This window comes from Ictidomys tridecemlineatus, chromosome 7 (assembly GCF_052094955.1).
Source record: "Ictidomys tridecemlineatus isolate mIctTri1 chromosome 7, mIctTri1.hap1, whole genome shotgun sequence".
In the NCBI taxonomy this organism is placed as follows: domain Eukaryota; kingdom Metazoa; phylum Chordata; class Mammalia; order Rodentia; family Sciuridae; genus Ictidomys; species Ictidomys tridecemlineatus.
The window spans coordinates 4,892,791-4,907,304 of NC_135483.1; the positions used below are offsets into that span (position 1 = coordinate 4,892,791).

Here is a 14,514-nt window from a genome sequence, read left to right on the forward strand (position 1 = left end):
ATGGCTTATAATTAAGTAATTAGGCCCACTCAGTGTTAGGAGAATGCTTACTGCTGAATTGTAGCATTAGCTTTGGCTCATTGTCAGTAGAGAAATGGTGCTTTTAACTGGGCTCTTTGATTTGGTATGTGAATTTCATATCATATCATATCATATCTCATGTAATTATGTAATGTGGATATCTGCCAGGCCATGGTAGCTGTTTTTAATTTGAGTGTTGCTGCAGAGTAGATTAGGACTCAGCAATCCTGAGTCCTGGGACCATCAACTACCTACCACTACCATATGGCTTCAGCCAGCCATCTCCCTGCACCCTGTGTTCATTAATGATGAACTGACTGGCTGACAGCTTCACTGTATTCATTGTTGAGTAACTGTGGTTTCTGCAGAATCTGATAGAACTTGCATTATTTTCCTAAACTGATGAAGTCATGCAAGTGAATTGAATAGAGAATGAGGAGAGAAAAATCTTTGAAAATGATGTAGTAAATGTTGAAGAATATTTCTTGTCAGATTCTCACCAGTGGCTGTATTCTGCCTAACACATCACCCATGTGGTCAATTAAATAGTGGACGATTAGATACACAAATTAAGGAATGGAAGAATTTATAAAAATAAGTTTTGGAGTCACCATATTCTACTATAACAGTTGTCATTTAGGATCACAGACACCTTGATGTTGGGCTTCCCAGCCTCCAGAATGGAGCTGCGAACATTTGTTCATTGTGTACCCAGTCTGTGGTGGTGTGTGACAGCATCCAGAAGGTCATTGAGTTTCCTCATGATTCAAATGAAAACTTACATATCATGGTCATACCCAGTGGCATAAGGAATATAAAATATTTGAAACTCAGGTCAGCCATTCCAAGGTTGACTCTTGAATACAATTTTGCAATTAATAAAGTCATTTTGTACTTACATTACAGAAAAGTAATTTTTTTCCAAATCATATAGTACATAAATATCCAACTCAGTTTGTCATACATAATTTACCACCTCAATTAAAAGTTTCAAATTAGCCTGTGTGAGATGTTTCAAATAACTGCAACGTAGCAGAGATGGGACGGCCATCTGTGCAAGGAGATGTCTGTGGGACTAGTCATTCCTTGTTCCATGGACACCAGTGTGACACAGGCACACCCCATGGGGAAGCCTGATTGCCAATGGCAACACCAGCGCTCTGCTCAGAACCTGGCATACAGCAGGTGATTAATAAATATTCAATTAATAAATGGATGAATACATTTTGTAGCAAAAATCATATAAATATATTAATCTGGAATTATGGGTAAGACAGACTTACAGCATGTACTTTAAAGCAAATATTCACTATTTCATATACAGTAGGGTAGTCTAAGTAGAAAGGAAAAACATTCACTGAAATGGCATTAAAATGACTGCACTTTATTGATGTGTCACCAGTGTGATGTGCTTCAAAAAATGAAGGGACAAGTAGATTTACACTGCTTTAATTTCCAGATAAGTGCCTGTGTGTCTCAATATCTTCTTAGCAGAAAGGACAACTTCTTCCTAATCACACATTGCTCAAGAAGCCCTGGGCTTACGTAATGAATGAAATGGGGCCCTGTTCTGAAAGCCACACTAGGAGAGAACAGAATCACCTCGAGCCTTGGCTGCTGGGGCCCACCCCTGGCACACAGGATCTCTGTTGAAGTGTGATCTGTGAAGACTCTACAACTTTAATGGTGAACTGCATGCTGGTCCAGGTGTCTGCACAGGCCACAGGCCCCCACTGTGTGCTCATGGTTTATAACTCATTAGTCAACTCCTGTGACTCCAACATGTGTCCTTTCCAAAACCCACACTGACATTTAATCGCCAAGGTAACAATATCAGGAAGTGGGATCTTTAAGAGATGGTAGGGCTGTGGGGACTTCTGGGTGTGATGACTATCACTACAAAAGGCACATTCAGCCCCTTTAGTCTCTTGGATCTTCTGCAATGCAGTGAGCAGAAAAAGGGCCGTCACAGTTGCAGACACCTTGATGTTGGGCTTCCCAGCCTCCAGAATGGAGCTGCAAACCTTTGTTCATTGTGTACCCAGTCTGTGGTGGTGTGTGACAGCATTCAGAAGGTCATGGCTCTTCAAAGCACAGCCTTTATGTTGGGCTAGTGGGCCCACAGGACTTGCCTGCTCACAATGAAACCAACGACTCATCTACCCGTAAAGGATTGGCTCTGTGAGATGTCCTCATCCTCATCCTGGGCTCCACATTTATTCCCTGGAATGAGTTGTCGGTGCCTGTTCCGCACGGTATGCTAATACCTCCATGGCAGGGAAAGCTCAGACCCCATCTAAAAGCTCCCTAAATTTCAAACTCAGAAAGAAGGAGGAGGAGGACAAGGAGGGGGAGGAGCCTCAAGCCTCAAGACCATGATTCCTTCCTTCATGGGCCCTTCTTTCCCAGGAGCTCCTGGCTTCCTACTCAGGTTGTTCCAGCAACAGCGTCTCCAGCCTGGAGGCTCGGGGGCAGCCATCTACACCCTGGCACAGCGCTCCTGGCCCGCCAGCTGGCAGGCTCACCTGGCCACAGGAAGTCCCTCTGTCCTTCTCTGGAAACACAGTGAACGTCTGTTTCAAAGTGGCTTTCTCTTCCACCTCTTCCTGGAAGTGGTGAGAAGAAATAACAAAGCTTGCCTTCAAGGTGACTTTCTGTCCTTCCCGTTTCTGGAAACAGCCAGGAAGTGACCTGTGTAAAGAGCCATCATTATCTGCACCTTTACCTTACCAGGAAGCGGATTTGGGTTTTGAGAGTTTTACAGTTAAAAACAGACTTCTTTGTTCATCCAATCCTTATTTTTATTATGGAAATTAACCAGGTCTTGATTCTCGTTTCCTTTGAGCTCAGATTTAGTGGTCAATCCCAGTTGGAAAGTCCAGGGGGCCGGTCTAGAGCTCTCTGAAGGAGGTTGGATTTTACATGCAGTCCAAGATCCCGACCTATCCCCCGTAGACTGCACCGACCTCCACGAGGAGTCTTTCACGGTGCTTCTAACTGGGCTCTTTGGATCGGTGTACGTCACATGGTTTGGTGTGGCTGCGGTTTGAAGAGATTGGTTGATGTCTTCTGGGTGTTTCATTTACATTTTCCATTCCAGCCCTCACTTGGCTGGCCCTTTCCTGGGGAGCTGAGGGGGTAGCTCTCAGGTTTGGTTGTTGAGCACAGAACTGATTTGGGCAGGGGTGGCTCCTATGTGCAGGCAGAGCCATAAGCACTTCTTGGAGTTGGGATTGGGGTTCAGTCGTCAGCTCAGTGCTGGGGAGGGTGCTGGCTCAGGCCCTGAGGTGCAGAGAAGCTCCTGCCCTAGCAACCCACATCGGTGCCTCAGGGGACTAGGGGACAGGGGCTCATCATTGCAAGTTCAAACACTCAGAGGTTCCTGAACATGCTGAATCCTCACGTCACTCATTTTGGGGGGAGGAAGGAGGAAATATCAAGACCTAGAACTCTTTTCACTCTTGTCCTCTGGCCTGAAATTCCAGATTATGTTGTTTAAAACACACTCCTGGTTCAATGGAGACTGCTGAAGAGCTCTTCTTCCCTCCTCCACCCCCTTCTCTGTCCTCTGCTCCCCTCCTCTTGTTCCCCCTCCTCTTCTCCCTCTGCCAGACCTTCTTTCCATCTTTCACTTTATTCTCTTAAAGCTCCAACTCTCCTTACGTGGGGGCCCAACACAGACATTTGGGAAGACTTGCCTCTACACCTTATGGGACACACTGGGACGGATCTGCTTGGCAGATAAAAAGTAAAAATGCCCTGGAGAGAAATGTGGTCCTTCACCCTCAGACAGGGGAGGACAGCATTTCAAGTGTGCATTAGGCCTTGAAGGGTAGGAAAGGACATTTCTCTCTGGGTGCATGGAGCCTTGTTTCCAGAGAAGAAGGGGAAGTGCAGACGATACAGATGGGTCCCTTCCGTCGACAGGGAAGGCTGTGACAAAGGAGCAGGGAGCCTGTACAGTGCCCCCTGAGTGTGGCTTGCTGAGTAGAGGACAGCAGTGATTCCGTCAGAATGTCGGAAAGAAGGAGCAAGGACAGGGACAGGTGTCCAAATGTGGACTGTCATTGCTGGAGAGCAGAGATCCCACAGGTGACGGCGGCTTCAGCGAGCTCTGCGGTCTGATGGGTGTCCCATGGGTGAGCCTTCCCTAGCATAGAGACTCCTGCTTTAGGTTCTATTTAATAGGATGGGGAAATGACATAGAAAATCCCCCAGGGCACAAATAGTGCCTCATCCTGGGCTTCACATTTAGCCTTGACATTTAGCAATTTTCAGTCACTATGGCTTGAGCCCTGGGGTCCCCTTGGCCAATCTGCTCAAAACCAGAGATGTTTCCCTTCCCTAAAAAAATGTGGGCTGATGGAAATACATTCACCAGCAAGTTCTCAGAATGTTCTTGAAAGCACAGTTAAAAAGCGGTAGCCTTGGATATGGCAGGTCTGTGTGCCAGGTCAGAGGATCTCGATCCGCTTCTCCCATTTCTGTCCACAGCAATCCCAGGAGGTCAGTGTGGACATGCCCATTTTTCACATGGAAAGCTTCTGTTATAAGGGGTGATGTCACTTGCCCAAAAAGGCAGGTGATTGAACTGTTTTCCTGGCTGTCCCTTTGGGCAGCAGATGGCCCGTGCCGCTCTGACCTTCAGAGTCTTTACCTCATCCATCCTCTGCCATGTTGTCAGGCTGGCTTATAGATCAGCGAGGCCCTGACGGTGACAGAGAAAGGGCTGGGACAGCAAACCAAAATGGGTTTCTGTGCAGAGTTCTTTCTATTTAAAAGTCACCTGCATCTGAATCCAGCAGGACTCAACAGGGCTCCACCGTGCAAGGCGGACCACAGCAGGCACCTCTTGGCATCCTTGAGATCACCCTTGGATGCTGCATGTAGCTGAACAGGTGCCACTTAGATGTCACTGTATGTTGGGAGGTGACAGAGCGCCCTGCTTCCTAGGCATGCTTTAAGCCATGGGGTATGCTGCAGGAGGTCGTAGGGCAGGTTTTCTTTTTTGGTTGGACTGATTTTCTTGTATTTTGTGACACCTTTTCCTACCATGCTATTTCTTTCTTTCTGCTGTGTTTTATCAAGTGCCTGCCTTTTGCTACAACATTAGATACATGTCCTCATCCACCTGAGAGTTTATTGACTCAGTTCTTAAATAGGTCGATAAAGGATGAGTCCACACAGTGCCTCATTAGGGAATAATGTCTTAGCTCGGGTTACTGTGACAGGTGCCATAAGTTGGGTGGCATATGAGTAACAGAAATTCACTTCTCATAGTTTTGGAGAGTGGAGGCCTGAGGTCAGGGTGCCAGCACCATGACCCTCTTCTGGACTTGTGGATGGATGACTTCTCCCTGCACTCTCTCGTGACGGAATGAAGGGTTAATTCTCTGATCTCTTTTCAAAAGGGCACTAATCCCATTCATAAGGACATCACTCTGTGACCCCATCCCTCCCAAAGGCCCTCCCTCCAAACACTGTCCCACTGGAAATTAGATTTTAACATAAGAACTCCAGGGGAACACAGCACTCAGTTCCTAACAAGGAGTGTTAAGACATCTGCATCTTGATTTTTGAGCCTCAGTTTTTTCATCTGGAGTGAAGCTTACCCTAGGAATGTACTATGAGGGTTACAGTGAGTAACACTTATAAAGCACTTTTGGAAGCTCTAAATGCCACCCAGTAGGTCATTGTTTTGAGTAAGTAATTATTCCTTTATGCAAATTTAATGTTATTTTAGAATACTTCCGTATTTTTTCGGACAGTATATTGTATGTATAAAGTTTATGGAGGAATTCACCTGTGTATTCCATTGTGACCCTGCCCAGTGGATGCAGTAAGGTCTTTTAACCTCATTATCTTTCTGAAATTCAGCTTAACATTGAAAATAGTATTCAGGGATGGTGGCATATAAAAACATATCGGAGCAAACACGCCCAGATGAGTTCTTCACATCATATGTGATATGCAAACATCTTTCAGGAGAGATGGGTCTGTGGGTTTCTATCACTCTCATTCCCTTCTTTCTTGATTCCAGGATGGGGGAAGTATGGGAAGACTCACAGAGGAGGAGGGGACAAGTGACTGAGTGAGGAATTTAGCAGGCCAGGTACTAAATCCCAGCCAGGAACACTGCCCAGAGCATAAGTGGCCTGTTGAGGTCAGATGGCTTCTAAGACATTGAATTTCTCCCAATGAAACCAGAGTTTGAGATGAAGTTCAATTCTCCATTTCTCCTGGTGTGGGGTACTGTGTAAGCGGCTGGCCCCTGTAGCTGAGAAAGCCCCATTTTAGTGTTAGCAGCTAATCACAGCAGGAATGCCTACTGGCATCAGCTTTGAGGGTCACAGCTAGCAAAGCTCAATTCTTCTCCAGGGCTGTGGAGTGGCATATTGAAGCTCTTGGTGTTACAACTCTAAATGGTGCACTATGCCCTCCAGTGTTGCAACAGACCCCAGCAGCTCACCACCAACTTCTTTCCTGGTTCTTATTTCCTAAATCTAAAGAATGAAACTCCCAGACAATGGAAGGCAAGAGTAGAGGAGTAAGATTTATCCCAATGTTAATAGAAACAGAACTCTGAGAAGGGCAAGAGGGAACCCCAACAGGGCTTGCCACCTGAGCGTACTAGTCCAGGGGTTCCTATTGCACTTGGTCAATGCTAGTAGGTGCCAAGTGAGGCTAATCAGGGTTTGGAAAAGTACCAATGTTATTAGCTGACCCTTAAGTCTGAACTTCCATGCGGGTCTGCCCCACTTATATTTTCTTACTGTAGGAAGTAGGAAGTTGAGGTCATTGGACAGTGGATGATGGGGGTTCAGAGCTTCGGAGAAATGGGCATAGTGGGTATCCACACCAGGCCTGGGCCAGGTTACCACCAGGTAACAGGTTGGCATGCCCTGGCTTGCCACGGCCCTCGCTTGCTGCACATCAGGCCCCTGCCACCTGTGCTCCAGCCCTCCCGGGCTTCCACGCCATAGCTCCAGGACAAGGACTTGGCTTCCCTGAGATACCAGCCCCACTGGAGAACCACACGTGTGGGGGTGTCATTCATGCACGGTTTTAAGCTTTGGAAATTGCAGTGCAGTTTGGGGTTGGGGATTGTTACTTTCCTAAAGTGACATCTGATGGGGCTGCAGGCACAGGATGGCGTTGGAGTTCATGAGCACCTTCTGATTCTTGTTTTGCAGAGAGCAGCACTCTGCATTCCGCCTGTGTCCATGAGAGCACTGTGCACAGCCGGGTCTTCCAGATCTTATACAGGAATGAAGAGGTGCCCATAAATGATGCCATGATCTTTCGAGCTCATTTGCTCCTTGACGGTGAAAGGGTAAGTCGTGAATCAACCACCAGCCCAAGACGCTATTCTCCCTCTTGACCAGTTCCTCTCATTGATAGGTGAATGGTAAGTGAAGGTGAAGCCAGAGACCAAGTCTGAAATCTGACAGATGGGAACTCATGGGGTTAGGGCATTCATGCACTTGCTTAGATGCATCCTTTACTCATCCTTTCATTCACGGGCTTGCTCATCTCATGAGGTCTCAGGGGCAAGCATCTCCAATGACCAACTCAGCATCTCTCTTCCATTCCTCACTTGTCTGTCTGTGCATCCATTCAGGCACTCTGTCATGAATCAGTCAGCATAGGCTTTTGAGTAGCCTCTTCTTGCAAAGCCTGTGTTGGGCTCTTGGATGAGAGACAGAGGTGAAGAAGGCAGCAGGACCTCAGCCTTTCCGGGGTAAATTCTTCAGTAGGGACAAAGATGTTTAAACAAGCATCTTGGTGCACTATGCTGGCTACGTAGGGAAGAATAAAGGGAAGCCAAGAGTGGAGAACTGAGCTCTGGGACCACAAAGCTGCTGCTCAGCAACCCCTTCACAAAGGAGCTGGCTTTCAGACCTACCTGCTAAGAGTCTATCAGACAGAGACAGAGAAAGAACATCCCAGGAAAGGGAATGGCAGGAATGACAGCGGAGAGACCTTGGCTCGCCATTGAAAATTCCTCACGCATCAAATTAACACATTTCAAAGGAGGATATGGAGTCCAAACATTGCTCTCACTCCCTAGCCCCCCTCAAATCCCTGGTGCCACATTCCTGTTGATTATTTCTTGATAGAATCCCTTTCAGGATGTGGAAAAGTGCTCCTATTTTAGGAAAACTTAATTAGAGTCCTCCTGCTTCATTCCCATGTGGTGTGCATAGCAGCTTCTCCTGGCCACGTGTTCTCCTCTTCTGTCCCTCAGCTTTTGGTCCAACTTTTGTGCTCTAGGTAGTGACCAGGATTTCCTGTGTGGCTAAAAGTAAGTGCTGCTACTTGTTTCCCATTTATCCACCCATCTCTCTACTTCTCCAAGATTCTCTGACCCTCACTAAGTATGTCCCATACTGGAGATAAATAGGGAAAGAGAACACCTGGTGTTTGGGGCTTCTATTTCAATGTTACCTCTTGGCATTATTTCATTTTAATTCCCTGTTTCTTGATACGGCCCTTAAAAATTTAAGGCCTTTTGAGTTGAACCTCATGAGATCCTAAAACATTCCCAAGGTTAAATGGGAGCCTGTTTCATAGGATATATTGGTTTTTTTCTCCATGTCAAATTATTTACCTATAGAAAATAACAATTCATTATTGTCAGCCGTAATGCATATGGCAGCAAACAATGTTGCAACTAATCATTATATCCAAATCAGTGATAATTAAAGTTAATTGGATATGTCTGAAAACCTGTGTATTCGGAATGCATGCATGGATTCTTTTCCAGTGCATATCTATCTGCTTGTGACAGCCAAAATACTGCTTACTGCCTGCGGCTGGGTAAGACAGAGGATATGTCCAGGAATGAATGCATCCGTCTCTATAAACAACAGATATCAGCACAGTGGATGCTTGTCCGTCAGGCATACCTTGCCAGGAGCCATGGGGAATTCCCACATGGAGAGGACTCAGTGCACACAGTGAGGCTGCAGGGAGTGCAAGGGATGGCCATGGAGAGAACTAGTCCATCACAATTAAGAAATGTGATGAGATGTTTCAACAGAACTTGCAAAGAGCAAGTGTGGAGGTAGTGTGTGTGTGTGTGTGTGTGTGTGTGTGTGTGTGTGTGTTATATAAATGCTGTGGAAACCCACAGAAGATTGAGGAAGGCTTACAACATACATGGATTGGTAAAAGGGGACAAAAAAATAAAAGCAATGGAATGAGCCAGAGTAGAGGACAAATACAGAAAGGGAGAGAAGGCCTGGGGTAAATACAGCAGAACATAATGCACACACATCCTCTGGACCTTGGCTAATGGCAGCCCACACATGGAGCACAGACCCCTAGCTGGCAAAATGGAGAAGACACAATTACAATGACAAGATGCCTGATGCTCTGAGGAGGAAGAAGAACAGATTGCATCAATGTGTGTGCGTGTGTGTGTGTGTGTGTGTGTGTGTATGTGTGTGAACAATATTGCATTATATGGGTTTAAAAAGAAAAGCGTTTCCCAAAGTGGGATTCCAGGGAGTACCCACATCATAGTTCTTTGGTAGAACTTCCACAAAATGCAGATCCTAGAGGCCACCCCAGACTGGTGATTTAGCAGAGCATTAGGATTTGCAGGGTGGGTTACTGGGTTGATTCAGAGTTTGGGAATGGAGGCATAGGTGGGATTTCCCTACCAACCAGTTAAGCACTTCTGAGACACAGGACAGCAGGACAGTGAGGAGTAAAACAGGGCAGATTTGAGGAAGACAGCGCCATGCTTGTGGCACAGAAAGCACCACGGACACGGATCTGGAAAGGAAGGTTAAGAAGAGCATGGGGGTCACAGGGACCCCACTGAGTCCACCTGTTCACCCTGGTCTAAAGGCAGGAGGATTTCCAGACTCAGTGGGAGGAGGGTTTGCGCAGGTCATTCCTGCACAAATATGGGAAATGGGGCTCAGGAGACTAAGGGTGTAGAAGCTGTCACTGCTGCTGCCCACATGAGAGTTGCAAGTGTCAAGGTAGAGGTTGGATGGGTGACCAGCAATCAGATGGACGGGAACCGTGCTGCAGGATGGCCTAGAACAGCCCATGGAAGCGGGTCAGGTTAAGTCCAGAGATGAAGGGCTTCACACAGAGAAGACAGCCAGTGATGTGACCCTACTCTGTGGCATGAAGTTTCTGTCCAGGGTCGTTGGGAGAAGCAAAGATTCGACTGAAACGTGACAGGCATCCAGGTTGTGTGGGAATGACCATCATGATGACTTTAACAGTAATGGTATCTTACATTTATTAGGGGGTGCTGTGTGGCAGGCATTGTGCAGAGTATTCTCTTTGATTCACTGAAACAACGTTGTGTTTTATTACTCCTGTTTTATGGATGAAGATCCTGAGATTAAGAGATGTTAAGTTATTGTCCTAAAGTCACCCCACCAGGAAGGAAAGGGGTAGAAAGAGGCTTCCAGCCCAGGTAGTCTAATCCCTGTGGGTAGGACCACTGTGGGGTTGGTGGCCCAGAACTAAAGAGGAAATAATTGGAATAATAATAACTAATATTTTTTGAGAACTGTCAACCCCTTGTGTACAAATTATCATATTTAGTTCACACAACAAAACCCTATGGAGTAAGCATGATTTACTTCCATTTTACAGATGGAAATCAACTGAGAGGCAGACTCAGTGACAGCATCAGAATTGGCACCTATGTAGCCTGCCTTCAAAAGCTCCTCCTTAGCCACCAGTCCAAGTGAGGATTGGGGGACAGGGAAAGAGGAGAACTGATGAGTCACAGTCATGAGTAGATTTGAAGCCAACAGGGAGAGGAGGTATAGCCTAGAACTCAGGTTTGACCGTGAGGATTAGAACCCAGGGCAGAACCAGGCACATAAGACTTGCTCAAGGGCCAAGCTTGACCATACTGAGCCTCAGTTTTCTCACTTGTAAATGGGGGACAATATTTCTTCATTCATAGTTTTATCTACATCAGGTAAGGTCTGCCACATAGCGACTCTTTCATAAGTATTAACTTCTTTTATGATTTCCATTATCATGCAAAAATACCTCAGGTCTTGTGAACCCAACCCTTGAAAGGAGATGTCTTTAACTGAGAAAAGACAGGGTTAAGGAAAGACGGGTATGCTGTGTAGTGTGTTTGTGTGCATGCATATGTGTTTGGAGGGGCGGATAACAGCCCTTCATGAAATGAGTGGTTACAGAAGGTAATGACTTCATTTGGAATATATATTGCAAGTAAGATGTATTGAGGTGTCAGTGAAGTCACAGCCAGGCTCAATCCAGCCACGGCTCCCAGGGAACTGCATCGAGTTAAAAGTTGGAGCTCACAGGGAGTTTTCATTACCAAGGCAAATGCAGCTTGGAAGGTGGCTGGGGCCTTGCTTTGCCAGTCTTACTTCCAAGGAACTGGTGGCATGGGCTGCGTTGCTTTCATTGTGTGTGTGAAGTGAGGCTCGTGATTATGCAAAACAAATCTAGGAGAAGTTATTTATAGCATTTGGATTCAGCAAAATGTTAGCTTTTAAATGCTTCTTTTTAAAACAACAATTTTTAAAACCCTAAGGACCTAAAGATAAATTCCATCCATATGTCTCTGCCTGAATTATGCTTAACCAGGAAGACATTTCCAAAGAGGCCTTTGGATAGGAGATTTCTGTCCCTGAAGGATGAGCACATTCTTGCAAAGACACAATCCCCACAAAAAAAGGTGGGATGAGAAGGGCTTTATTCCTTGAAGATGCAAAGACACTTTCTTTGTCGCAGGCCCTATTCCTTGAGCTTGAGGTCCAGAAGTAGGAAGAGCAGTGTCCCTTTAATGATAAGATTAGAAGGAACATCCAGCAAGAAAGTAGGCGGGGGCTTAGCACAGGCCAGACAGGCATCAGCAGTGAATGGTGAAGCAGTGGTAGGTGCAAGAAGAATCGCTTGCTCCAAACCAACACCAGCTCTGCCAGATCCAGGGATTTTATTTTTCCAGAACCTAGAAACCTGCAATTCGAATGTGAAATTGCCTGAATTTTAAATGTTTGCAACTTGTTCAAAACATTTTTTAAAATACCATGGGGATTAAACAAAACACGTTCACAGATGGCATTTGGTTCCTGAGATTCCAGCTATAAACCTGAAACAAACAATTCTAATATGAAGTACTAAATGCTAAGAGAAAAGAAGCAGGGTTCTGTGGGGTACAAAGGAGGACACATCCGGCCCAGGGATGGGGCTGAGTCCTGTCACCTGTGTGCAATGCTGGTGCTGGGAAGGCCAGCTGAGAGGAGGGACTGGGACATCTGGAAGTTAGTGTGAGACTCCCTTTCCACCAGGGGTGATGATTTTGAGCATGAGAAAAGAAAAAGTGGGATACCGGTGTATGTGGGAAGCACAGACTTGCTAACAATGAAAGGACACAAAATGCTAAAAAGAAGGGTCTTGAAATTGAAATGGCTACATGTAAAGATCCTCAAGGTGACAATGAAGAGCTTCTTTCTTGTGGACTTGAGCCTCCTGGGGAAATGACTTCACATTCCTGAGTGTGGACTTCCCCCTCTGCACATGTGGACACATCCCTGCCATGCAAGGGAACTTGGGGTTGGAGAAGACTTTATCGATGATTTATCCCATCACTAGCCAAGTTAGATTTCACTGTAAGTTCACTCTTCCGTCCTCCTCAAAGGAGGTGCTACTGAACATCTCATCCTGCCTGAAAGGACTCCAGATCTAATGCACAAGCAAATGAGGCCTCCGGGGTCCTACCCTTAGGAGACGTGTTTAGCTGTTTTGGCACAGAGGCTTTAGCAAGCAGCTACGTAAATGCTCTCCTTCCACTTTGCACAGAACTCACCCAGGGACCCTGTTCATGCAGAATACCACAGAACTTTCAGGGAGAACCTGCTTTAAGCATCAGTGACTTTCATTTTGTGCTGGAATTCTCTACTGTTTCTCTAGTTTAGGAAATAGAACAGCTAAATATTTCAAGTCGACCAGAGTCGGTTTCTGAAATCCCTCGGACTTTCTCTCTTTTGCAGGTGGAAGACGCGCTGAGCGGGGTGGAGTTTCAGCTCAAGGTGGACCTGCACTTTACGGATAGTGAGGAGCAGTGAGTTGCGCTGGCCCTGCGGCTTCCCCACCCCGTACCCACCCTGGGGTATCCCCAAGGCTCAGTCCTCACAACGACTTTCAAAAACCCAGTTTGGGGAAGCTGCCAGGTCCCACCAGTCACAGCTGACCAGGAACAGGGGCCAAGAATGTCTGTGTGGGCATTTCAAACTGTGCATTTGAGGCAGGTGGCTCCGGTTTTGTGTGCACAGAAATCTCCCCACTTCTCCGCCGCACTGGCTGATGCCTTCTGTCCTCAGTACCCTTTCACTGCGGTAGTAATTGGTGGCTTTAGAATAACGGCCCTGTGAGGCTGTAAAATTCAAAGCCTCCTCTGAATCAGAGGAAATTTTGCCAGGGCTCTGCATCTTTGTGCAATGGATCAGCCTCACCCTGGGAAAACCACCTTGGTGATCATGGTACCTCCCCTGCCAGGTGACTCTGCATCTCTGTACTGAATACCTTCTGTTGTGTTTCAACTCTCTGAAAATTGAAAATCCATTTATGTATAACCTGCTGATTAAATCTCTGGAAAGTGACTCTCTTCCTTCTCGTGGCTGCTTCCTTTAATTCTTCCTTGTGGCCTCTGCCTTCAGCCCTGAGGTGAACCGTCCTCTCATTGAGCACAGTGGAGTCTTCCAGGTAATGAGTAAATCATCCTTTACCTCGGAATTGGAAACTCCGAGCAGGAATGTCAAGACTCTAAACTCTCGTCCTGGCTGTAACTTCCACCTGCCTTCTTATCCCACCCTGGGTCCAGGTTCCAGAGGGTGAGGACGCCCAGTGCAGAGGCAGGGCGTGGGTGGGGCTTTATATTTCTTCCCTAGCTTCCTTCTCCACTGCGGTTTTGGGGCCAGGCCGTGAGGAGGGAGAAGATGGAGAAAATGGCACGAAACGAAATTGGGTTGGTGGAAGGCAGGGCCCGTTTTGTGGCAGTTGCTGCTTCCGCCTTGGAGCGTTCTTGTTAATTCCTTGGAGATCTACTCATTAGACCCCCAGCCGCCTCCCCAGCCCCCTCTGCGGCCCTCTGATCCAGTGGGGCCTTTTCCAGCTGGGTGACGGTGCCGCGCAGCACATTTTCGGAGGCAGTGTGTCAGTCAGCTCTCCATCACTGCGAACAAAATGCCTGACGAGAGCAACCTGGAGGAGGAAAAGCTTATTTTGCCTCAGAGTTTCAGCCCATGGTTAACGACCACCATTGCCCTGGCCTGAGGTAAGGCAGAGCATCATGGTGGAAGGGTGGGGCAGAGGAAATTACTACACTCACTCACGACAGCCAGGTGAAGGTGTCATAGAGAAGGTGAGCCCTTCCTGGGCACGTCCCTAGTGACACGTCTTCCCCAACCGTGCCCCACCTGCCCACAGCTGCCATCACCTAGACACTCACACTAGGATGGCTGAGTAGGTTACAGT

General features: G+C 46.8%; 1 protein-coding gene across 3 annotated transcripts in view; it reads left to right on the forward strand.

Moving 5' to 3' along the window:
- The window catches only part of Fam135b (family with sequence similarity 135 member B), a 301,016-nt gene that overhangs the window by 183,687 nt on the left and 102,815 nt on the right, over window positions 1-14,514 (forward strand). For all 3 annotated transcript variants that reach the window (XM_078016660.1, XM_005316131.4, XM_078016661.1), the window contains exons 4-5: window positions 7,215-7,354; window positions 13,032-13,102. In XM_078016660.1, the coding sequence (XP_077872786.1) occupies window positions 7,215-7,354; window positions 13,032-13,102 (211 nt within the window). The remainder of the gene's footprint in view (window positions 1-7,214; window positions 7,355-13,031; window positions 13,103-14,514) is intronic.